The 24,745-nt window shown below is 36.7% G+C and overlaps 3 protein-coding genes and 1 pseudogene across 3 annotated transcripts; 2 read left to right on the top strand and 2 right to left on the bottom strand.

Moving 5' to 3' along the window:
- The first annotated feature begins 2,140 nt into the window (after window positions 1-2,140).
- On the top strand, window positions 2,141-4,482 carry LOC141831815 (putative ubiquitin-conjugating enzyme E2 16). Its single transcript, XM_074719215.1, has 6 exons — window positions 2,141-2,227; window positions 2,327-2,430; window positions 2,517-2,619; window positions 2,696-2,759; window positions 4,039-4,127; window positions 4,214-4,482. Exons 1-6 carry the CDS (start codon window positions 2,198-2,200, stop codon window positions 4,307-4,309), a joined length of 486 nt encoding a protein of 161 aa, XP_074575316.1. The 5' UTR covers window positions 2,141-2,197; the 3' UTR covers window positions 4,310-4,482.
- Window positions 4,483-4,730: 248 nt separating this feature from the next.
- LOC141831850 (golgin-84) lies at window positions 4,731-13,396 on the bottom strand. The gene is made up of 21 exons (XM_074719257.1): window positions 13,258-13,396; window positions 11,763-11,843; window positions 11,550-11,620; window positions 10,860-11,471; window positions 10,679-10,741; window positions 9,773-9,850; window positions 9,447-9,650; window positions 8,725-8,781; window positions 8,541-8,615; window positions 8,394-8,465; window positions 7,823-7,885; window positions 7,644-7,742; window positions 6,817-6,894; window positions 6,593-6,661; window positions 6,187-6,234; window positions 6,004-6,099; window positions 5,825-5,901; window positions 5,472-5,517; window positions 5,293-5,391; window positions 5,156-5,200; window positions 4,731-5,023 (listed from the first exon to the last, which is right to left on the bottom strand). The coding sequence occupies exons 1-21, from the start codon at window positions 13,283-13,285 to the stop codon at window positions 4,955-4,957; spliced, it is 2,130 nt and encodes a 709-aa protein (XP_074575358.1). The 5' UTR covers window positions 13,286-13,396; the 3' UTR covers window positions 4,731-4,954.
- A 1,168-nt stretch (window positions 13,397-14,564) lies between these two features.
- LOC141832038 (SAP-like protein BP-73) lies at window positions 14,565-17,535 on the bottom strand. Its single transcript, XM_074719502.1, has 3 exons — window positions 17,463-17,535; window positions 17,308-17,384; window positions 14,565-16,019 (listed from the first exon to the last, which is right to left on the bottom strand). The coding sequence occupies exons 2-3, from the start codon at window positions 17,318-17,320 to the stop codon at window positions 14,980-14,982; spliced, it is 1,053 nt and encodes a 350-aa protein (XP_074575603.1). The 5' UTR covers window positions 17,321-17,384; window positions 17,463-17,535; the 3' UTR covers window positions 14,565-14,979.
- Window positions 17,536-20,008: 2,473 nt separating this feature from the next.
- LOC141832054 (protein SPA1-RELATED 4-like) lies at window positions 20,009-24,409 on the top strand (annotated as a pseudogene).
- The last annotated feature ends 336 nt before the right edge of the window (window positions 24,410-24,745 follow it).

Below are 24,745 nucleotides of genomic sequence, written 5' to 3'. Positions count from 1 at the left end.
ATCAGAGCATGCCAAGTGGACACCTCGCTAGCTCTCTCCCTAGATTTTTTTTCCTGCCTGAAAACCAAAAAACAAATTAATTAATATATTTTTAATTGGATATATAATATTTTTTAAATTTTAAATTTTAATGTTTAAACCAATTAATCATATATATATCTTCTGCAAAAGGTGGAATTTGTCACCTTATCGGCCTCACATGATCGGCTCCATGACCATTTGTAAGGAGGTAAATCGGGAAACTACAGTTGATCACGACGCAGGAGCGTATTGCCTGACTTCACCAGAATTCGAACCCTTGCCCTCTTCTACAACTCTGCTGCATCGTAACCAACTCAGCTATCTATATCGATCCTACACAAATTACTCATTAGTCATGAGATAAATTCGAGAAGTGTACATGTTGAGGCCATGAAGAGCCAATCTTTATGATGGATCCATCACTATAGCATCATGCTTTATTAGAATATTAGCCACCGCTCCACTAGGCAACAATGTCCACTAGGCAACGATGTAGCCATTATCCCAAGCAGCGATGCGACTGTTGCCCTATCGATTACGATTATCAAAGAAAGTATTTTTGTCATGATAATTATGAAAGACAAGTTGCACAATTGAATGAGTAAGGATTGAATGAATAATAATTTTATTATATACATAAAAAAAGATATATTTTTAACCATTAATAATAAAGTTATTATACAAAGATTTTAAAAAATGAACACTCGAAAAGAATAATTATAAAATAATTATTTTATAATATTTTATTATTATAAAATATTATTATTATTAATTATATTATATTATTATCTATATTGAATCAAGATCCTAACTCCCTCCTTGAATAAACTCTTACCCTATTGAATACAAAATTTACTCACGAACATTTAGTTCACTTACAACCTTGTATTTAAACAATTTTAAGATTAAAGATGGATGAAACTTCTTTCATCAAGCTTAAGCAACTTCGAAGAGACAATTTTATTAACCTACTTTACAAACATACATATGAACACATTTACCTTCACAGATTAGCACAAATGATTTCTACATGCGGTGTTGCTACAATAAGTCAAGAGGTCAATCCTCAATATATGAAAATGCTTCGGCCTACAGTTTCTCGATCCTCATGATTTATCTTCCTTTCAGATCACATGAGGCCGTTCTAAACGGACCCATCTTTACTCTCATTGTAGCTCTTTCCTAGTCAGACCTCACTCATTAATCCAAAATACCTACTACCAAACATACAGCACTATCCAATTTGCTCAGATGCCTCATGAAGTGTGTTGCCCACTCTATTTCATCGCCTTTTAATTACTTTTATTTCTTTTTAATCTCATTTTTAATGTAAAATTATTATCATAATCATACAAACTAATTAAACTCAGATCTCGATCTAAATCTAATTTGCTTATCGCTAAACTAAATAATTATCGACATTATATATATGCTTCGTGGCTAATGAGCATTTAATTTTATGCCTTTCTATCGGGAACTTGTCTTTACTCATGGCACATGTTCATTATTCTTTTAGCATCTCCATTATCAACAGCACAAGCAACTCGCGAATAAAAACTTCATGCACAAATCGCAAAAAGTCATATCTTATAAAAGGTTTGATTTGATTTGGGAATTATAGAGGACCCCATGAATATGAAGTTAAGTTCATTCAGGTACACAAGTGTTAGAGGTATTGAAAGATCAACTCTAAATCATCATCTTTTGAAATCGATTCTTTATTACACCAGTAATACTATACGCCCATCGTTTGTACTACGTCCTGAGATATAAAGTCATATCTTATAAATACAATATGGTTTGGTTTGGAAATTAAGTAAGAATAATTGGATTAATAAATTGTGATTAACTTGTAATCAATAATTTTATTTATATATATATATATCACTTAATTATCTAGATTGAAGATGTGGTCAATGGATGGATTGGTTAATTTTTTTTTCGAAGTAAATAATTAATGATTATTTTATTTTTTTAATTTTATGAAAATGTCCTTTGAATTTAATTATTTAATAAAAGAAATAATTGCAAGTACAGGGTCAATATCGTCCAATAAAAAAAACCACCGCAGAAAGGGGACAAATTTTGTTTATATTAGAACCTTTTCTCAATTCCCTCTTCGTCCTCTTCGCTGCCGCAACCGCCGCCGCCGCCGTCGTCCGCCGCCTGTCGAAGCATGACCAGCTCCTCCGCCGCATCGCGCAAGGTACGTCCTTTTTTCCGTCTCCCTCCTCCGTTTGTCCATCGGTCGTTAGATTCCTTTTTCGATGTTCGATTTCTCGTGACGGGCGTCGGTCGATCTCAGGCCCTGGGCAAGATCGCCTGCAACAGGCTCCAGAAAGAGCTGGTGGAGTGGCAAGTCAGCCCCCCGGCGGGCTTCAAACACAAGGTCTCCGATAACCTCCAAAGGTTGCCTGCCGCTTGATCTCCGCGTCGCTTTCGCTTCTGTTTATGGTAGTTGACTTGATGTCTGCCTTCTTTTTTCTCCCCCAAAGGTGGGTGGTCGAGGTGATCGGAGCGCCCGGGACGCTGTACACAAACGAGAAGTACCAGCTGCAGGTTGATTTCCCGGAGCATTATCCCATGGAATCACCGCAAGTAAGCCGAATTTGGGGGAAAACTTCTTTCTGAGATTGGTTCATTAGGGTTTTGATCGATTAGGGTTTAATTTCAGGTCATATTTTTGCACCCTGCGCCTCTTCATCCACACATCTACAGCAACGGCCATATTTGTTTAGGTAAGTGTCATTGCTTGAATCAAAACAACAGTGATCTTAATTCTGAACTCATACAACAACAACTCAGCTATATGAATCCTCTTACGCCGTACGACTTTGTTCCCTACTATATCATTATTTATATTTAAATAAATTTTATCATGTTTCATCATTACTAATCAAGTCTTCTTTGATTATGTATTTGTTATAGTTTCACATCGCTTATTCATACCATCTTATGATTTACATATTCATAAAGATTACCCGATACAAGATTGGATCATATTTATTTTATTCCGTTGCAAATTGCAAGACTAGTGTTTTGCCTTTAAAATTGTGTGATAGATATTAGGTTCTCTCTAGGCTACCTTTTCGATACTTCTTCAGAGTTATTTTATTTCTGGTTCTTGTTATGATAACGTTCTATATGACCATCAACTGAATTCATGTTGTCCTTTAATCAGTATCCTTTTTCTCGCTTGAATTCTATGTCGCAAAACTGGCTCCTTAATTTGATCTTCTACCCTGTTCAATGTTTCCTTTCTCATAGTCCTGACTGCTATTTGGATTAGAATACTATATAGTGACATCAGCCGAAAACAATATCATGAACATCATCAAGTTGTGTTTACTCCAATTATTCGGAGTCTGCTACAAGATTCTTGTGCTTTCATTGAACTCTATCCGATACTATATTGGTTACAAAAACTACACAAATTTATACAACTAACTAAAAATCACTTGATGTCCAATCCAATCTGCTATTTTGCGTATCATCTTCATCTTCTTTATTGTTGATGTTAACACATGTGGGTTCTAGTTCATATGGTTGTTTTCAGTAAAGAAAACCTGCGTGCCGATAAATAATCTTAATATATAACAAGTGATGGTATGAGTGATCTTAGTTTAACTTACGAAACAGAATAAGAACTACAAGAATGTGTATGCCCGTAGAGATCAGCTTGTTGATCTACAAGACGAGTATAATGAAAATACATGGTTCCTTCACTCTACAGATGTATATTGCGTTACTAAAATGAATTATCTGCATAGTATCTAAACTTACGAGAAATCTAAAAATCTCAGTTCTTTTTCTTATCAAACCAAATCGAATTCCTTGGAGTAACAATACCTGTAAGTAGTCAAATGCAGATGGAATTGTTTCACTGTATGTTTTTTTTTTCATACATAAGTCCTTGGGGTTATATCATTTGTTCTCATTTGCGAATGGGAGAAGAGCATCATGAGATAGTTTCGGAAAGATTTATGGTGTTAACATCTCATTTGGTGCCTTCAACAGATATCTTGTATGACTCCTGGTCTCCGGCTATGACTGTAAGCTCGGTGTGCATCAGCATTTTGTCCATGTTATCCAGTTCAACAGTGAAGGTCTCTACACACACTCTTGCACGTTAACTTACTAAGCATTCACATGTTTCATGATATCGATACTGAAATCTGTCTTGTGGCTGCAGCAACGTCCGCCTGATAATGATCGGTATGTGAAGAACTGTCGGAATGGCCGATCTCCCAAGGAGACCAGGTGGTGGTTCCATGACGACAAAGTGTGATGCTTACCGAAAATGTCATCTATTGTTCTCCTTCTATCTGTGATTGGGGAGGATGATTTGCTTTGAAATGTTTTTAATCTTAATCATACTTTTTTTCTTAATGTAATTATAAAGGAATGACTTTAGCTTGGCTTGAATGGGTATATTATGATGGCATTGTGGACTTGTAATTACTCACAGTTTCGGTGTTCATGAGTTTTCCGCACACCAGCGGCACCGACATCACCGCACGCCGATGGATATCCATTCTCAGATGGTATGAATATGAGAATGGATATCCATCTGAATCAGATGGATATGAGAATGAAAATTAAATACCTGATGGAGATGAATATAATAAATGGAGATAGAGATGAAGGATATATTCCGACTCATATCTGATCCATTGTCATTCCATACAAGTAAGCAACTGCAGACAATCTGAAAGAACAAGCTAGTTGGATATTGAACTCATACTAACATTTCCATTCTCATGATTTGTGAATACCAATCAAGAGTTTGAGGTGAATGCATTGTCACGGTTATTGAAGAAAAAAAAATGATTTGCATTTACATTTAATAAGAAGACAAAAGGGAAAAATGAAGAGTATTTTATGGAACTGAGTTGACATTGGAGAGCATGTAAACCTGAAACTGAACTCCACCTTAAGCCAAGCTTGATTTGAGTCCCATAGAAGCAGCAACTTCTTTGGCAGCATCTCTGTCTGCTTGTTCCTATACCATCAGAGAGGAATTTAGAAGTTTCTTTGAAAAGGCGGCTATGCCGATATGCTATCCTTAACACAACACATCAAGAAGAGATTGTCGAGGGAAAAAGAATGACTATGGAGTGGGTGGGTTTCAAACCTGAAGGTGATGCAACAAGTACATCAAGAAGAGATGCACAAATACCTGCAAAAATTCCAATGTGCCAAATGCATCAGATGCTTTTGAGTTGTGCACAACTAAATTTCATTTAGAAAGGCGTATATGACAGTCCTAACCAGATAGCATAGCAGGATGACTCGAGCAGTTGGATACCGCCACAAAAATCTTGTGGCACGCACAGCGCCTGAATCTAAAATTTTTGCAGCCCTTTGCAACTGAGAGCATATTTGCACATAAGGAAAAGGTATGTAGCGGGGAAAGGAGAAGAGGAAATGATATGAAATAGGAGATTCACCTGTTTGTGTGCTCCAATCATGTGTCGATGGTACAAGGGAAGAGGCCTGCAAAACACTGATTAGTTGCAACAGTTTGGTGGAGCTTCAACTATTACGAACAATGAAGGAAAATGGAACATGTTGAAGGACCTTTACAGAAATAGCAATAGCAATAGCAATTTCCTTGGTTAAGGCAAACCTTAAATTTTCTAGGGGTACCATTCTTCCTGATAAGTCAGGTAGATAACATAAAATTGTCACAACTATTCTAGCAAATGCGTCATGATGCAGAATTTATTGTCAATTACAGACATCAAGATTACCGATTGGTTTATTAGGAAAAGAAAAGGATCATAAAAAGAAGTTATCTTACTCCAGAGCTTTTATGTCAGTATCTTCTTCCCAAGATGTCGAAGCTCTGCTGGCAACCCGACTCCTTTCTGCTTCTATCTATCCAATAGAGATCATTATTAAATGTGAGATGATAATGAACTTTCTAAGGCAAGGAGACTATAGTTTTTAACAGAAAGATGTCAGGATGTGAATTATTACCTGTAATTCTTGAAGACGTTTTTGCTCCTTTATTAATTGGAACTCCAAAGCCGCTTTTTCACTCGTCATGGTTTCTAATTGTGTTTGCTTATGATACTGCAGAAACATTCATGAGATGCAAATACCCACAAGCAAAGAATTAATGCAACCTGTATCCTAAATAGTATGAAACGAGTAACTTACCAGCAAATCAGTCAATTCACGATATCGTTTCTCAAGTTCCATATGTTCCTGCAAAATATATGCCAGAACAATTTTAGAAGTGATCAGCAGGAGCACCAAATTTGTTAACTAAAGTAAAGAAAGATATTTTGCAAGGAGAGAATGTCATGTCATGTATCTAAGACCAGTGTAGTTTATTTGTTCTTCGTAATCCAAGTGCCACACAACAAAATGAAGATGAATTTTTTCTTCAAAAGAAATTAAGGTGATAAACCTGGTGGCAATCACAAATGAGGAATCTTGGTTATAATCCGTAAGTTACCAGTATGAGGATTAAATGGCTTGGCCGAGACTAACCATCCACATATGAGTGATTGGAAAAGGAAATGATCAAAGATATGAAGCGAGAAAATCAGAATCTACGAACCTGTCTTGAATAGTGCTCTGAGTCCCTTTTTATCCCAGCCATTTCTACTCTCATCTTCTGTAACTCAGCCTGTCAAACCATAATTACCATGATAATGTTGCATTGGAAACTCAGGTGATAGACAAGAATAGAGTTCCACTCATATAAGCCTTAACATCTTGGAGTTGTAAAGTATGGCGTTGTGTCTGGAGTAGTAGCAATGAAGTAAAGAATCAGGAAAGCACCTCTAGGTAGTTAATCTTGTTCTCTGCTTCTCTTTGTCCTCGACGTGCACGGTCCAGTTCTTCCTGCCATGCCTGCATCTAAGTTTGAAAAACACCAGACACAAGATTATTCGGCCTTCACCAGTAGCTTTGCTGCTTCTGTAGTAACCTCAATGCTAAACTTGTACTGCTATTACTATAACTAAAAGAAAGTGAAAATAAAAAAAATCTTTTAATATTGAATTTGTTGATTAAAGGAGTAAATAATATCGTCAACAGCTCATTTTTACAAGAAACTTGATAGTTTTGCACAATGAAGACTTTAGAATCCTGAAAACAAGCCATGAATTCCAACTATTTGAGATCCAGCTACGAGGATCTTATCCTGCTAAATAAACTGAAGAATCTTGAATGCCGCCTATAAAGGATCCTACATAAATTTAACCATGGAGAAGAATAGAGACTATGGATGGACGAGACTGCATGAAGGTATTGACCTCTTCTGAGGCTCATGGTTAGTGCTTAAAATGTGGTCAATGAGCAAAGAGCAAGTCATCTGACAAGTCTTCAAAACCTTATGTAGGAAATCTTGAGAATTAAAAATTGTGACCTACGAAAACTGTGTATGCTCCCTGTGCAATCAACATCGCCAAAGGCCAAAAAGTATATGTGGTCTTCAATCAAACCTATTCCTTATGTAGTACATGCACATTGATGAATACATGGAAAATGGATGAAACAATCTCAGGCATTGTTTATAATCAATCTTTTCTAGTTTCTACTGATTCATCAACTGTATTTAGTTTTATGCATGAAGCCAACTGATTGAAAAGAAACATATATATTACTTGAAGGATTTGATTAGCTTCTTCAGAAGACTTCTTTTGCTCGCGTCGGTTACGAGCTTCAAGATCTTGTAGCTCTTGGTTCAGAGAAGAATTTTCTACCTGTTAAAAGAGTATTATATATATTATTTGAGTTTTTTTCCAAGCCAAAACCATTTAAATTGAGCAAGGGTCTATCTCACCTCAAGCAAAGCTAATTTATGCTCCAGCTCTGCCGCTCTTGATGTACTTTCCTCAGCAGCTCTCTAAATATTAACAAACAAAATAAGATTAAACTATGAGAAAACATCAGATTTCTAATACATTGAAATAAGAAGACTTTGGTTAATCAACAGAATGTTTATGCTGAAGCTTGAATAACTTTTTTGTATATGTTCAATCAACTGAGATTTTCTTCAGAGACATGCATCATTTAGGAGTAAAAAAGTGATATTTGCTTTCACTGACTCAACTATGAGATCCAAAATGTGTTAGATTGTGAGGGCAATTGGCAAGGGTGGAACATTACTCTTGAGTAAAACCATATATTTTAGAAAATAAATTTAGAGCTCACATGTTGAATTCTAGAATCTGAAAAAGATAAATACTCCATGTCATTTTAAGAAATATGATGCCAATACTTTGTTAATTCTCCATTCTGACAGGTGGCACAGTAAGGAACAATGTCATTCATGAATTATAGTAGAACGAGGAACAAGAAAGATACTAAGGTGTAGATAATTGGATAAACAGATGTATAGCACATAAAATTACCTGGATTCTTGCTAGAGCATTAGATGACTCAACAGCTCGATGCTCTAGTTCTACTTCTCTTTCTACCGCTGCCTGTTCATTTTGACAACAATCAGAAGCAAGATAAAAAGGACCTCTAAAAGATACCTCCAGGTTGTATTACTCTACCATTTTAGTAGCATTGTGTGCAGCACGCTCTTCTTCAGCTCGACGTTCAGCAGAAGTAATCTCTTCACGCAGAGCCTATCAAACAAAAGTTTTCACAACTGAGTTTGAGAGTGTAATAATCTAAAATTATGCGACAGCAATGCCATTTCATAGAGGAACAATGCCATTCAGTATCCAATATTACCTGGATGACGCGAGTCTCAGTTAATTCACGGCCCCTTCTAATAGTATCCATGTCATTCTGGTACAAATAAAAAAGGACATGTAATTTCTTGCAAACAAACTTATGCCTTGAGCAATAACAAAACCAATACGAATTCAATTGTGTATGTCAATTCCTAGGTTAAGAAGTAGAAATACATTTGGTCCTACAGTAAGGAAAACATCTAATAAATTTCTAGGAACTAAAATTGAGATGGTTGTGCAGGATACCGGAGAGATAAAACAAGAAAATTATCATTATATATGAGGAACTAAATGTAATTCCAATAGATGAATAAAAATAATCAAATTTCAAAGTTATATAAGTTGAATAAACTGAAGTTACAGGTATGAAGAACAAAAGGAAGACCAAACAACATAACTAAAAGAATATTAAATGATGAAGGTATTAGAAATATAAGACATTATAGTGTTGGATGGCGGATAAAACCTACAAGGAAAATTAAATAAACTCTACACCAAACATATGATCTGGGTATTAGAAATGAGAGGACTACACAAAAATGGCAGGTAGATGTGATCACATAACAATTGAAGTTTCAAAGTTGATATCTTCAGTAACTTTCTTTAAAGTCAGTGATGCACTCATGGTCCATGCACCTCTCGCAGGATACAATTGTCATATAGACAAGTCAGATTCGTAACTTTGCATTAAGAAATGGATAGTGTGATTTTATTTTTTACCTGCAAGGATGCCAGTGTTCCTTCGGAAGCAGCAGCTTCTTTCTTTAGAGCATCCAGTGAATTCACAAGAGTCTCAATTTCAGAATTTTTTGCAGCTAGAGCATCTGACATATTTGCTTCAACTCTTGCCGCTTCCATTTTTGATAATGATAAATCTTGCTGCAGTTGCTTTATGTGAGCTTCATAAGAACTATTTAATTCCCTCTGATCAATATATAAAATTGTGGTTAAAAGTGAGAAATGCCAGATAACTGATAGAACAAAAGGCTTGATTACTACGGCTGTATAATATATAATAAATAAGGGACATAAAAAAAGCAGCTTACCTCAGCAACAAGAAGTTCTTCCAGCTGCTTATTCTCAGCCTTGTACTCTTGAAGACGGGTTGAAAGACCAGCACAAACCTGTAATCAAGTAAAATGGTCAATCAACCAGAAGACATAAAATCTAGCTAGCTTAAGAAGAAATAAGCAAAGTCAGGATGATGCATCATATTATTTTTATCGAAGATGTCACTTGAAGTATTATGGCCTACTCCAGATATGAAAAGTTCCCACGCTCAATCCAAACACCAATTTGCCATAATCATATTGCCTAATCTTCTGTAGGAAAAGGGCCTAATTTCAACTTTGGACATTATTTTTTAACCAGAACCCTTAGCTTATTTACCAGTTCAGCTGTTCCAATTAAAAACATTGTCTTCTCACTTGGCAGTTGATTTTGCATTAAAATTATCTTGTCTTAGAAGTATTCTGGCAGGAAAGGTGAGTATTACCAAGAACATATATATACATCTAAGCTCATGTCATGCAGAGTCTTATAAGCATTGTAGCTTATTCATATAGATGATGAGAAGTTATAGTCACTGCCAGTAGCAAGCTCATTCTCAACGGTGGGGTTCTGTTAAAAGGGAAAATAGTTAAGCTTATAAGAATAAGCATATTTATACTCTGCTTACAAAACTTGTAGATATTCATGTGGAACCTCCTGTTTCTCAAGTAAAAACACAACTGACATGATTAATTACAAGCACTGAGTCATTGACATATACAGAGACAATTATGTAAAGCAACTAAAACTATCAGGTACCAAAATAATGTACTAAACTAGTTTTCCTTGATGCCTGTGGTTTTATAATGCATTCAAATAAGCTCTGCACTTTCTGTAATATTTTACATAGTGTTCCTTTTTTAACAAATTAATAATGATAAGCTAGTCAAAATCATTCTTACCCTAGCTAATCGAGCCTCTTTCGATTGACCAGTTTTAACTGCACTTTTGAGCAGTCCTTGAGCCTGTTAACAAACCAAGAAGGAAATGAAATGAAAAGTCTAAAGAGGAGTAAACAGGAAACGAAGCGTAGGGAACCAGTCAGGAAAGCATACATATGATTTGTCAGTGTCAAATATGTACCTCATCTAGCTGGTCTTGAACCTTTACATGAGAGTCACTTAGATTCTCCTGTTGCTTGCTCATGCTTGGAGTAGACTTTGAAATTTCTCTCTCGTTTTCTGCAGCATTAACAGCATTTTCTCTTTCAAGTTTTTCAGATCCTGATCTCTCTTTTTCAGGAGTCAAAGATGTCTCCTCATTTACCATGTTGTTGACATTTGAATTAGCATCTAAAGCATGACCATTGCTGATAGATTCAATCTCCTTGTCTTCTAACAAAGGAGAGGAAGACAATTCAATGCTATTTTTCATAATTGGAGTGGCAACATCTTCATTCACAATGGAAGCTGAAGATTCCACATCATCTTCATTGGGTTGAACTTCCACCATATTATCATTCTGTCCCTCCTGACCAGTTTTTATCTCCAAAACAAGAGGATCCTTACTGGTCTCTGAAAGAGTTTCTTTGCTTGATTCAGCCTCATCATTAACTCCAACATCTATAGGATGCTCAGATTGATGGTTTGTTGGTTCATCAGACTCTGCATATGGTGCTGGTTTATTGTTACTTTCCTGTTGATTATCAACCCTAGCACTTGTAGGATTTTCAATGATGGATGGTTTTGCCTGGCCCTGCATAGAACATAGTGACCTTGTCTGATACACAAATTACAATTAGAATAAGTAAAAAGTAAAGGGCTGCACGCCAACCTTATCTTTTGATTTTCTCCGCTTCGAATAAACACCTTCAGCATTTAACGCTTTCTGCTCACGTGGCACTCCTAAAAATGAAAAATAAAAGAAGTGCATCAACCTCAGTTAAAAAGATTGCAAGAAACAAGAAAAGAAAAAATGAAAAATAAAAGAAACAAGTATGAGCACAAAACATATTGCTCCAGAGGTTAAGGATAAAAGAGTTCCTGCCTGAACCTTGCGAGCTAGATTGTTCATCGGCCAACTCACTAACAACAAGTTTTGCTCTTCTATCCACAACTTCAAACAAATCTGTTTAAATGTGTTAGCACACTTCAAATTAGGATGGAACAATATGACTTGCAAAGTGGATTTTAATAAGAAAAATGACAAAGAACAAATTGTATAGTCTACGAAACAGAAGAGTTGGCTAGACAGTGATTGATTTGGAAGAATAAGTAATAATTTGCTTATGTAATCCTTCAAGCTTAAATCATCTAATATTACTTAGTTTTCTTTTCTAAATTTAGTATCACAATAGCAAAAATTTTCTTTCAGTAGTAACAATTTCCCATGTATCAAAAATTGCAATATGTTAGGTGATATTTTTGTCACTACATTCATTTGCCGACTCAAATTTCAGCTCTACTAATAGTTGGCTTTTGAATTTTCCAGCATTCTTATGTTACTAATGATACATGATAGCAAATTGGTAACTTTATACAAGTTAGACTTAACTTCCTAACTGTTAGAGTTTATGACCCGAATTTTGTTGTGTTGGGCGCAAAAAACTCGCGATGCCATGTGAGAGTTTATAACCCAAAATCTATTGTTCCTGCCTCGAAAAACTCGTGATGTGATATATGTGGTACAACTTTAAATTATGAGAATCTTTGAGGGAATTGTGGTGGCAACGGAGGAATTGGGTCATTAGGCCTAATCCCAGAGCCCACCATTGATCCCAAGTCACTTTTATTATTTTTTTCACACACCTATTTATATGCAAATAATTAAAATTTCATGGCTATAAAATGCAAATCACAATTCTCCTCTTGTACTAATTTCGATATAGTGAATTCAACTGCTCTACCCTGTGTTTTTTACCCGTCAAAGGTTTGTCCATGAATCTATGTATTTCTTGCTTTGTGGCGGTTGCCTATTTTCGTTATTTTTTGCTACTCTAATTATGCAAGTTCAAAGTGGCAGTAGAAAATGCCAGATACAAGTATACAATCTCTCTCCTGCGCAGACAAATAACTCATCAACTTTGTATCAGACCACTGTCTCAGTACTAAGGTATTCTCATAACAATAAAACCAAATAAACGAAAATACAATTCAAATCAATCCTTTGAATCGCAATAAAAATTAAATTTCATTTATGCTGTAAAAAAAAAAATCCAACTTCGGATCACTGGTCTCACATTTCTGGATGGAAGAAGGATTTTCAGCGCCTACAGGAGGAAATACGGTTGCAAGTATACAAAAAAACACAAAATAAACATAGAATCGCTCTTGCAGCTTGTGCTCCCAAACGGAGTTCTTAACGCCCAATGCAGATACGCAAACCAAAGCGATAATACCCCAGATTCAAAGGGGCTTCGATCAGTACTCACAAGAAAATGCCATATAAATAATCGATCCAGTGCAAGGCAACAAAACCTTGCTACGGAGAAGCAGATCGCGGGGAAATAAAAGGCAGGAATCAGAGAAAAGGGTCGGCGTACCTTCGGCGACCTTGAGCCAGGACGCCATGAGGAGAAGGGATCGTCGATCGGAGAGACGGCTGAAATCAGGAAACAGAAGGATCTGGTCGCATTGGAATGGGCAGAGATCCGATGCGGAGACGAGATCCCGGCGAGTCGCCCAAGCAGCAGCAGGGGAGGAGGTATCGCGTCGGTCGCTTTGATTTGAAGGCTTTACTCTTATTTGTTTTCCTTTGATGATGTGTTTACTTGGACGGAAATTAGGGAGGAAATAAAACTAAGGAAATGCAATTATTAATTCTTTTATTTACTAGGAAGGATGGAAAAAATTGGGTAGAAATTAAATGGGAGTGCCTTATTATTATTATTTTGATAATTTAGATATCTAATTTATAAAAAATTTTCATCCATCATCAATTAAATCTTAAAATGAACACAAATATGCATAATAATTAACATTTTAAAATTTTCATTTTATTAAAAAAAATATTTTATTCTACAATATTCGTAATAATAATTCGAACGAGGGATGCTTATAAACCATTAAGCACCTTCTTATTATTCTCTTCCAATGTTCGTAATTATGATTCGAACGATAAATAAATGCTTGATAAATCATTGAGCACCTTATTATAAGAACATTTTTTTTAATATAAAAATAACACTTTATTATATATTTTTTAATAATATATAATAATTATGACTTTAGCTTACCATAATACATTAAAATAAATCAACTCAATTTTTTTTTCAAAAATACTATAATTAGAATAATATTATATTAAAATGTTTTTTAACATTTTAATCAAAATTATTTAAATAAAAATCACTTTAATTTAACTAAAATTATTTTAATATTATGGTAACAGTTATTACAATAACGAATGATAGCAAAATTATGCTAATTTAAAAATATAATAAATAAAAATATTATTATATTAAAATACTATTTACTAATTTGATTAAAATTATTAGTATAAAATAATTCTGATTAAATAATGCTATAAATTGTATAAAATAATTTTGATTAACTTTTATAGGCATTCTTGAAAGATATATTTTCCTGAAATCTTTTGGATTTTTTAACCATTTAAAAAGGAAGAACTGAGTGGATATAAGTCAACTAAAAAAACAAAAATAATATATTTTTCAACAATTTTTTTTCTTCAAAATAATCATATAATGAAACAAATATTTAACATAAGTCAGTATATTCAAAATATTGAGTTACTCAGGCAACTTTAAGCATGCACCAAAATTTTCAATTTCAATCTTTATTTTCTGCAAAATAAAGAAAACAAATACTTAAACATTTTTTGTAACCACAGAACAATAAAATCTACATTTTACACAAAACATATTTTAAATATTCTTTAGAAATGGAAAATCTAAGTGTTAAATTTTTTCCTGAGACCATTTTCTTAACCAATCAAATCACTTGGATTGTCTACACAAACAAGTTTCCCGCCAAGTCCACAACAGAAGTATTAAAGCTGTGAGAAGATGGAGAAGATCTAATTGTAGGAACGGCTTTAAACAAGTGAAACTGAGTTAAAGACTAATTCACCATGGACACAGAAATCACATGATGTCCACCTTAGTAGATGCACGATCCGGCAGGATTTAGTTCCGGTAGTTCGCTCGCAAACAATCAAGATGAATCCTGTCGAAACCTTGCATCGGAGAAGAGGATGTTTGTGTGATTTGGGCTTGAAGTTCCCCTTTCACATAAGTTTTTCCCTTTCACCATTGATGTTGATCATCAAGCAATTCAACTAGTTCACCTTTCTTGAGTTTGGAATATCCCCTTAGGCCGCGAGACTTTGCAAGATTCCTCAGTTCTGATAATTTTAAGGAAGCCAAATCGGATGAGATGTTTAGAGTAGAAGATTCCGTAAGCACTTCGGCAGTTTCATTGGACGGAGAAGGATCAAACTGATCATCCAACAATGATTGACCAAGAGAATCCAAAACACCAATATCTGGATGCACCGAGGCCTCAGACTTGTCCACAATGATGTCGCTCTTCTTCTTCCTACTTGCTTGAGAGTTTGCGGGCGGAGGGTTGATACCCTCTTCAAATGATCCAGCTTTGAAGTTTGTTCTACGAACTAGAGATTTTCGTCTGAAATTTGTGGCAGGCCTTGTGGAAGAAACTGGATCTGGAAGCCCAGGATCAAGAGCCGGCTCCTCCTTCAATTTGATGCCATCTGGGCCAAAAAGATTTGATTTCTGTTCATCCGCTAATGTCTTGCTTCTTGCTAGCAGGTTGGTACTTAAATGCTCTTTGGGACTGCTCTTCTGATCCATCGAATGCTTCCTTAACAATTTGACGAGGGAATCCACGGTTGCCCTGTCGTTTTGCCTTTGTCGGCTCGCTTCAGACTTCTTTCCTTTCTTGGCAGCAGCCTGTAATTGCATTTGGATTTTCCGAAACAACTCAAGTATTTCTTCATCTCGCTGTCCTGGAGTTGCAGTAGCCTGGTGCCTCGTATTACTTGTCAAAGACCCATTTCGAGAGGACAAAATATATGTCTCTTCACTGCTTTCTGACTGTTCAAGCTCTTGGAATTGTTTGCTCCTGCCCCTGCCCCTGCCCCTGGAAGACCCTTTCTGTTGTCTGGAGAAATCAGGATTCTCCTTGTGATCATTAGAAATTGCACGGCGAGCAACATATATCCTCGCTGATCTATGAGGGATGCTTCGAAATAGAGTTTCAGCACTGCAGTGTGTCTGTTCACTTTTACATGAATATGGTGATAGAATAGCTCCTCTGAATATCCCTGGGAAAGGAAGATACTTTTAATCGGAAGATATTCGAATCGAATAATAAGTTATTCTCTACAACTCCAGAAGTAAATTCAGAACACATCATAAAAATAATAATAATAATAATTTCTTCAATAGTTTACAAAGAAAGGAATAAAAAATGATTTAGCTGAAAGCTAGAAGAAAACTAAATGTTAGGGGAAAACAAAAATTGACTCAACTGAACTAGAAGGAAACTAAATGTTATAGGTATCACAAACAACATGGTGTCACATTAGACCCCAGCAGAAGGATCCCTACAGCTGATCTCAAATAGTTTGGATGTGCATAACCTTCTATGGATTCATACCTGTTTAAGTAAGTGAGACGATCCAAATGTGTTGAATATGGAGTTAAAGCAATTCACCAAACCACATGGACCAAGTGCAACTCCAATAGCAATTAAGCCAAACTAAAACAAAGTGAATGACCAAAGTAAGACAAGTAACACTAAGATCAAGAAACCTTCAGTAAAAAAGGCCAGAAACTCATCCACTGTTTTCCTTGGTGCAAATGTAAAACTACGCCGGGCACATTCTGATGTGGGGACATTGATTTCTCAGTATTACTGCTTCAGATTTGCTAGTAATGTGAGGCAATATTTAAGTATTGGATAAAACCAATGAGAAGTAGGCTTTTCAATTCAATAAACTGGATTCTCTAAAAACTAAAGGGCAATTGACTAAACTACATGTAATAAAGAGTAAACCCAATAGAAATTAAGACGAGCTAAAGACCTCGTAATGACCAGCCTAAAACAAGTAACACTACGATCCAGAAATTTGTTCACTATTTTCCTGGGTGCAAATATAAAACTACATCAGGCACATTATGAAATGGGCATCAAGTTCTAGGTAATAGCTTGCCTTATGAAAATTTGCAAATTGTAGATTGAATGTCATAAAATTCCATCTCAAGCAATATGCAATTAAAACAATTGACTAAACGACTGTGACAAAGATAGAATCCAATAGAAATTAAGCTGAGCTAAAGACAGTCTTGTATTAAACCCCACTGTAAGTGACCAAAGTAGCACAAGCAAACGCTATGATCAACAAACATTCAGTCACAAATTTGTCCACTGTTCTCCTGCAAATGCAAAAATACACCGGGTGCATTCTAAACCGAGCATCAATTTCTAGGGTTTAGATTATATAACCTCTATCCTCAGTCTCGCATCTGTTACACCGTGTTATACTGATGAGAACTCGATTGTTCAATTCAATTAGATCGATCATGTAGACACGAAAGGGCAAGACTTACCGATGATAGTCATCTAATGCAGCTCAGCTTCTTAACTTCCGCCCTGGTACTGCTCGATGACGGCCTGTTTCCTTCTCCTACCAAAGACAAAGTAACAGATGCAAGATAACAAATCAGATAGACAGAGACGAGCGTGAAATAGAGAAAAAGAGTACCGGAGCTCGTCGTCGGAGTCTGCCGCGACGGCGACGAGTGGAAGAGCGAAGGGTTTCAGACTTGGAGACGAGCAGCGGGGTGGGAAGTGAAGTACCGGCCACAATTGCGATAAGGAGAAAAAGGTATGTTGGGCCTTAATTTGGGTACTGGGCCCGGCCCAATAGCTTCAAAATCCACTCAATATGCCTATTATAACTAAGGCCTCAAATAAATTTAATGTTACAATAAAAACTTATCTATGTTTATTAAATACATAAATTAATTAAATAAATAAATTTAATAATTTATTAAATTAAATAAATAAATTTAAATATATGTATTTAATTCGTTAACAATATTTATGAATAATATTTATGAACAATATTTGTAAATAATATTTTTAAATCATATTTATTAATAAAATTATTATCAACACGTAAATAAACAAAGAAATTTTTATAATAAATAAATAAATTTATATTATCAAACTCAATAACCAACTAAATAAATTTAAAATATAAAAATTAAAATAATCAAACAAGTTTATAACATCCAAACGAATCAAGTTCCAATCAAACTCAAGCTTATAAAAAAATCAAATCAATTTTAAATAATTATTTCAATTATTTAATTTATTTTAAGCTCAACTTGATTTGACTTGATTATTTTATCAATCAAATTTGAATATTATAAAATTTGAATTGACTTTGCTAGTTTACGATCCTACTTATAGTTTCAATTTTATGTTCATTTATTATTTATAAATATTTATATAAATAAAATATAGCTAACGAATGGTTCTTTTGCACTGAAATTTTAAAAACAAAATAAATGAATGAGAGATCATAATGGTTCAAAGAAAAAAATTTTAAAAACAAAAGGAACACTTATTTTTATTATCCTCAAAGTGCATCTTATTAAAAAATATTAAAATAATATCATATGCTAAAGGATGCACGTTTATTCACATTACTATTCAACCTTGTATAATTACTCTAAATATCATTCATTTAGTATGTTTAATATTTATACATTTAAATTTTAAATTGTATTATAATAATTATGATTTTATAATTTCTACAATATAAATTTCTATTATTTTTGTTCATGTTGTAATTACAATTTCAAAATTACTATAACATGTCATATTAATTTAAAAATTAGATAAGAGATAATAATACTGAATAAATAATATTGAAAGATAATTATACATAAATGAATAGTAAATTTTAACACCTTTTTATATATAAAAAAATCACGACACTATTCTAAATTTTTGGATGCCATATTGAGTTTTGCCCTATTCTAAATTTATTTTTAAATTCTTATTTTTTACTTTATTCAATACCATTGTAACAGTTTGAACCTAAACTATATTCAAGTTAAATTAATTTTAACCAAGTTAGAATAATTATAATTAAGTTAAAATATTTTTAACGAAAATAATTGATATTGAAGTACTAACTAATGTCTTAATCATTTTATATTATATATTTTAAGTCCAAACTGTTATAATTAAAATAAACTTACTGTAAATAAAAAAGAGAAAGGCTGCCCGTGATTTACTTGCCTAAAATGGTAACAAACGTCTTCTTCTTGGCTACAAAGAAAATCAAAATCTCCATGTGGATTTGCGATCTGACGAAAGGCGTCGGCGACGAAGAGAGAAGAGTGCCGTGACAAAAAAGCACAAGCATAACGCCGCAAGCGATCCGACCAATTCAAAGGCGTGTTTTTGGCATGCAAATTCAAACTGAACAGCAGACGAACTGTTGAGATGCATGTGAACGAATCACTTTCCTACTTGCTACGATGCGAGAAAACTATTGAAAAGGACAGAGCAGGGAATTAAGAAGGTAAAAAGAATGACCTTTGGTCGGCGATCGCATCTCTGGAAGCCTGGAACAGTTGAATGGGGCTTTTTTTTATTTTGAATGATTGGTGGTTTGGCATCAAGTGGTAGAAGTTGTCGCTGCCGATCGGACAAAGATCAGGGTGACGGATCATACGAGTCATCCTTCCTGCAGCGCTATCGATTTTGCCGCCGGAGAAGCCGGCAAAACCTAGGCGACGCCCACAGAAGCGACTTCCTTCTTCTTCGCCGCCCACTTGCAAAACCCTAATTAAAATGGCCTTATTTGTTTGTATATTTATAATTATATATAATGTTTATAATTACATGTAGATTTCCATGCACGACCCGACGCGACGCTTCCGGCTTCTCCATCGCACAACTTCTGTCTTGCGCATTCCGTCGAACACTTCGCGCGCACAGTTGACAGCGACTGCTGTTGGCCGCTGCCACCCACCCAACTGCGCATCAGCTCCACTGCCGCGACCTGCCTTCGGCGCCTCCCGCTTGCGGACCAGTCGCCATGGGAGCCGAGCGCGTGCGGTCGGCCGCGCAGCGGACAGGAGCCCTCGGCTAATGCCGCGGCTCCACGTTGACTCTTTGTCGGGTTTCCCAGACGCACATTCAGTATCGGTCCCTACTGTTTACAGCGTCACTGCGTTCGGTTCCGTGGTCCAGAATGCAGCTGCTGCTGCGCCTAGCGCAGCAGTCTTTAATGGCATGCCAAGCGGCCGCCAAGGACGCGAGATTAAAGGTGGGCTGAGAGAGAGAGAAGCGTGCGGAGAAATCGAGTGAAGGGTGGCGAGAAAGAGAGAGAGAAAGGGAAAGGAGAAGAAGCGGAAGCGAAGGACCGAATCAAAGGTGGGACTTTGCGGCTCTCTTTCGCCTCCACAGCGTCTGGTAATCCTTATCCGCGGCGGATTTGGTGGAGGAGGTAGAGGCACAGGGGCGAAGAAGATGGATGGTTCAGAGGAGACGTCGGGGCGGCGGTTGACGTCGGCGCCCCCTGCAGCTGGCGGCGCCGGTTTCAGTGGCAGTATTGATTTTTCCCGTGGTCCAAACGGATGCACCTCGGGTTGGGATCAGAAGGAGGAGGAAGAGAAAAAGGAGGAGTTTGTGAGGGAGGAGGAGAAGGAGGAGCTACGCCGCTTTCTCTCCTCCGGAAGCGGTGGCAGCGGCGCCGGGGATGTCAGTCTTCGGGAATGGCTCGACCGGCCGGGGCGGGCGGTGGAGCTCCTCGAGTGCTTGCACGTGTTCCAGCAGGTGCTGGAGGCGGTGGGGGCGGCACACGAGCAGGGCGTCGTCGTCGGCAACGTGCTGCCCTCTCGTTTCGTGATGTCGCCTTCTAACCGCGTTTCGTTCATTGAGTCCGCTTCTTGCTCCACCTCCGGCCTCGGCGGGTCGTCTTCCTCCTCTGAAGGCGAGGGCACTGGGGCGCCTCCCGAGGGCCCCTCCTCCGATTCCCGGCTCAGGGACGCCGACGGCAATGCAGAAAAGAAGAAGACCTTCCCAACGAAGCGGGTCTTGCTCATGGAGTCGAGTTGGTACACCAGCCCAGAGGAAGCCGACGGCGCTCCCGGCACATTTGCTTCCGACGTTTTCCGATTAGGCGTCCTCCTGTTCGAGGTTGTGGTACTACTTGCATCTTGATCCTCTACTCATCCGCTACTCGATCGAGCTCATTGCTCCTTTTTGTGCAGTTGTTCTATGCCTTCGACTCATTGGAGGAGAAACCGACCGCCATGGCTGACCTCCGGCATCGCATTCTTCCTCCGCAGCTGCTGCTCAACTGGCCAAAGGAAGCTTCTTTCTGCCTGTGGCTGTTACACCCTCAGCCGGACGCCCGGCCCAAGTTGAGGTCAGTGCATGGTAGAGCTCCATTACTTGCTCATCTGATCATGCAGCATGCATCTGCATGATGTTGCCTTGATAAATTATTGGTCCACACCTCATTTTCAGTTGATGAATTGAGATCCAAATCGAAACAGAAAGATCGATGCCCTTCGAGATTGTAGCATATGATCTCTGTAAAGGAGATAATTTCGGTCTCTTCCTTTAGTCTAAGGATTGGTTAATCTATAGTGCTTTGTTAAATTTACTGCATTGTTTTTTAATTTTCTACAGAAAACAAAATCCATCAGAAAAAGAAAAGCTTTCTTATGCAGTTTTGGTTTTGATTCTGAGTTCCAATGCGAATGCTGTAGTTCGTCTTGCTTACCTTGCTTTAATAGATGCAGAATTAACTTGTATCGAACTAACGGTAATCTGAGTTCCATTTTGTATGTAACTGAATGAAAGACCATTCGGTATGGGATTTGTATATGCTGATGTAGTTGTCTTTTATGTGACTTTTTCCAGTGAAGTATTGCATAGTGAGTTCCTCAATCGACAAGTAAATTTTTTGGAAGAGCAAGAATCCCTATCAAAGTTTTCAGAAGAGATAGAAGATCAGGAATTGCTTAGGGAGTTTCTTTTGCATTTGCAGCATCGAAAGCTAGACGTTGCTCATAGATTGCAAGATGCTATTGCTTGTATCTCTGCTGATATTCAAGAGATCCAAGATCAGAGGTTGATCCTCACACAGAATTCGTTTCTAAAATTGAACAGAGATGGACACACGTCGTCATTATTCACAAGATTTGATCAACCTGTACAATATGCTGTTGTGGACAGGGATTCATCTTGCCTTGGTGCAAGAAAACGTTTCAGACCAGATTATAAGAATTCAAGTGATAATGAGCTTAATAATTTAGGTTCTGAGGATCCAGAATCAGTGAGCGAACTGCAGATTCATCAGCAGAATATAGCGGTAAAGAGTTCGAGATTGATGAAGAACTTCAACAAGTTGGAGGCAGCTTACTTTTCTGGAAGATGCAAGCAATCAAAATCAACACACAGACCACCAAATAAGTTCTTGCCAGTTACAAGAAGTGGCACTGGATCAGCTGTTTGGACCAAGCAGAGTTCAGTTGACGACGATACGATTCTTAAAGAAGGACACAGTGGTGGAAGGAAAGGCAAATGGATAAGTTCATTTCTCGAGGATTTGTGTAAATACCTGTCTTTCAGCAAGTTGAAAGTTAGAGCAAACTTGAAGCAGGGTGATTTGTTGAATACCATGAACTTAGTATGTTCCATGGGTTTTGATAGGGACAAGGAGTTTTTCGCTACTGCTGGTGTGAATAAGAAAATCAAAGTATTCGAATGCGACATGATTCTAAATAAAGATCGAGATATTCATTATCCCATTGCCGAAATGACTAACAAATCAAAACTCAGTTGTATTTGTTGGAACAGTTATATCAAGAGCCAGATAGCTTCAAGCGACTTTGAAGGTGTAGTGCAGGTAATCTTTTCTTGATTATTGTTATAATACATCTATTCTACCTATTGGATTCGATATGAAATTAACTGTTAAATCATTCAGGTATGGGATGTTACAACAAGTCAGAGTTTGATTGAAATGAGGGAACACGAGAGACGTATATGGTCCGTTGATTTTTCGCTTGCCGACCCAACAAAGTTTGCTAGTGGAAGTGATGATGGTACTGTGAAGCTGTGGAGTATCAATAAGGCAATTCTATTCTTACAACTGCTGTATGTCTGCTTTTGAACTATGAATGCTGCATAGTCAATTTTAAGATTAAGATGGAAATGCATCTCGAACAAGTCGATAAACTTGTGTTTAAAATGCTTTATCTTGCAGGCTGGAAGCACAGGTGCTATCAGAACCAAGGCTAATGTTTGTTCTGTTCAGTTTCATCCAGATTCTGCATACTCACTCACAATTGGTTCAGCTGATCATCGGGTCTATTGCTATGATCTCCGGAACTTGAGGATGCCTTTTTGTACATTACCCGGTCATACGAAAACTGTGAGCTATGTGAGGTATCTAGATGCATCACATCTTGTCTCTGCGTCCACCGATAATACGTTAACGCTATGGAATTTGCCTATATGTGCGACGAAAGCTGCTGACAATATACTTCAAACCTTTTCAGGTCATACAAACAATAAGGTAATCAATCAATGGCTTCATAACATTCTGAGAAGCTGAAATTTTTCAAGTTTTAATCATTCGTGGATGGCGAAAAATGTAGTTATGTTATCAATGAATCTGAATTCACAATCATTATGCAAGAATTCTCAGTGATCTAGTTTTGTATTTTTTTGCTAAATATTTCCTATGGCAATCGATCGATCGACAATGATCACTCACTTTGTCTCTTATCATGATTCCAGAACTTTGTGGGGCTATCAGTATACGATGGATATATCGCGACTGGTTCGGAAACAAATGAGGTATGCATCGTATGAAAAGCAAATGTTATTTATTAGGCTTCTTATGTTCTTAAACAAGTACATTGAAGGCAGAAGGTCTAGGAAATGTCAAACACAAATGCTTATATCTTCTTAGTTTTCTTCCATTTTTCGTAGAATTCTTCTACATTGAGCTTGTGTTGCCCCATCTATTACTTGAAGAGTTGTCGGCTCGTATCAGAGGCTTTAGGATATGCCCACCATGTGTGCCATATATGATTGTATAAAACCCCAACTAAACTCAACTCGACCCAAATCCTTGCGGTACGGGCTAAGTATATACCACTTCGGCCGAACTAGGCTCTGTTTGGCCTAGCTCAATCCTTCCTAAACCCCAACACAGCTGAACTATAACCTTCTCGGGTCACATTCCCAGTCGAGGTCCATTCTATCAGTTTCCTATTTTCTTTCGAGCTTGCTCTTCTTCTCCATGCTAAATGTTAGCAATGCTGATTGTTGTATCAGAACTGAGTTCAGATTACATTTGTTTCTGAATCAATGGTATTGTTCTCCATATCCTCGTGCAGGTCTTCGTCTATCATAAATCATTCCCTATGCCTATCTTGTCTTACAAATTTGGGAATGCCGACCCGGTATCAGGCCAGGCGAACGATGATGCTTCGCAGTTCGTGTCTTGCGTATGCTGGCAAGGTCAGTCGATGACGCTGCTCGCCGCCAACTCGAGTGGGAACATCAAGTTCTTGGAGATGGTCTAACTCTTCAGGTCCTAGGAAGAATGAAGACACTGCTGCTAGGCTTTTGCAGCTGTGTAGTTAAATGGGGAGAAGGTAGAATTGTGTTGTTTTATACAAAGAGCCAATTGTTTTGTATAAAGCATTCAATTTGATACATATATATATAGTTTTAAACTTATTTATATATATCTTATATATTTGAATAAAAATTTAAAAATATATATAATTAAGTCTACACAAACTAATAGATTATTCATAAATTTGTTTATGAATATTAGCAAACCAAACTTTCAATTTATTTGTTATGTATATATATTTTTGCCACTAACTAATATATTTTTCTTTGCTATGAATATATTTATAAATTTATCGATATTATAAATTTATATTTTTTAAAAAAAATCTGCATTATATGCCCGTGGGTCCACAAAGTTTC

Source organism: Curcuma longa, chromosome 7 (assembly GCF_044706935.1).
Source record: "Curcuma longa cultivar G26 ecotype Majalengka, Jawa Barat chromosome 7, ITB_CL_G26_1.1, whole genome shotgun sequence".
NCBI classification, from domain to species: Eukaryota; Viridiplantae; Streptophyta; class Magnoliopsida; order Zingiberales; family Zingiberaceae; genus Curcuma; species Curcuma longa.
The sequence above is the reverse complement of the archived record's forward strand: the minus strand, read 5'-3'. Positions and strand labels throughout refer to the sequence as shown.

Coding starts and splice junctions, on each gene's coding strand:
- LOC141831815 (XM_074719215.1), top strand. CDS start 2,198: ATGACCAGCTCCTCCGCCGCATCGCGCAAG. Junction 2,228..2,326: donor CCTCCGCCGCATCGCGCAAG/GTACGTCCTTTT, acceptor GGTCGATCTCAG/GCCCTGGGCAAGATCGCCTG. Junction 2,620..2,695: donor ATCCCATGGAATCACCGCAA/GTAAGCCGAATT, acceptor GTTTAATTTCAG/GTCATATTTTTGCACCCTGC.
- LOC141831850 (XM_074719257.1), bottom strand. CDS start 13,285: ATGGCGTCCTGGCTCAAGGTCGCCGAAG. Junction 5,518..5,824: donor ACTGACATAAAAGCTCTGGA/GTAAGATAACTT, acceptor AGTGTTTTGCAG/GCCTCTTCCCTTGTACCATC. Junction 5,201..5,292: donor TCATCCTGCTATGCTATCTG/GTTAGGACTGTC, acceptor GAATTTTTGCAG/GTATTTGTGCATCTCTTCTT.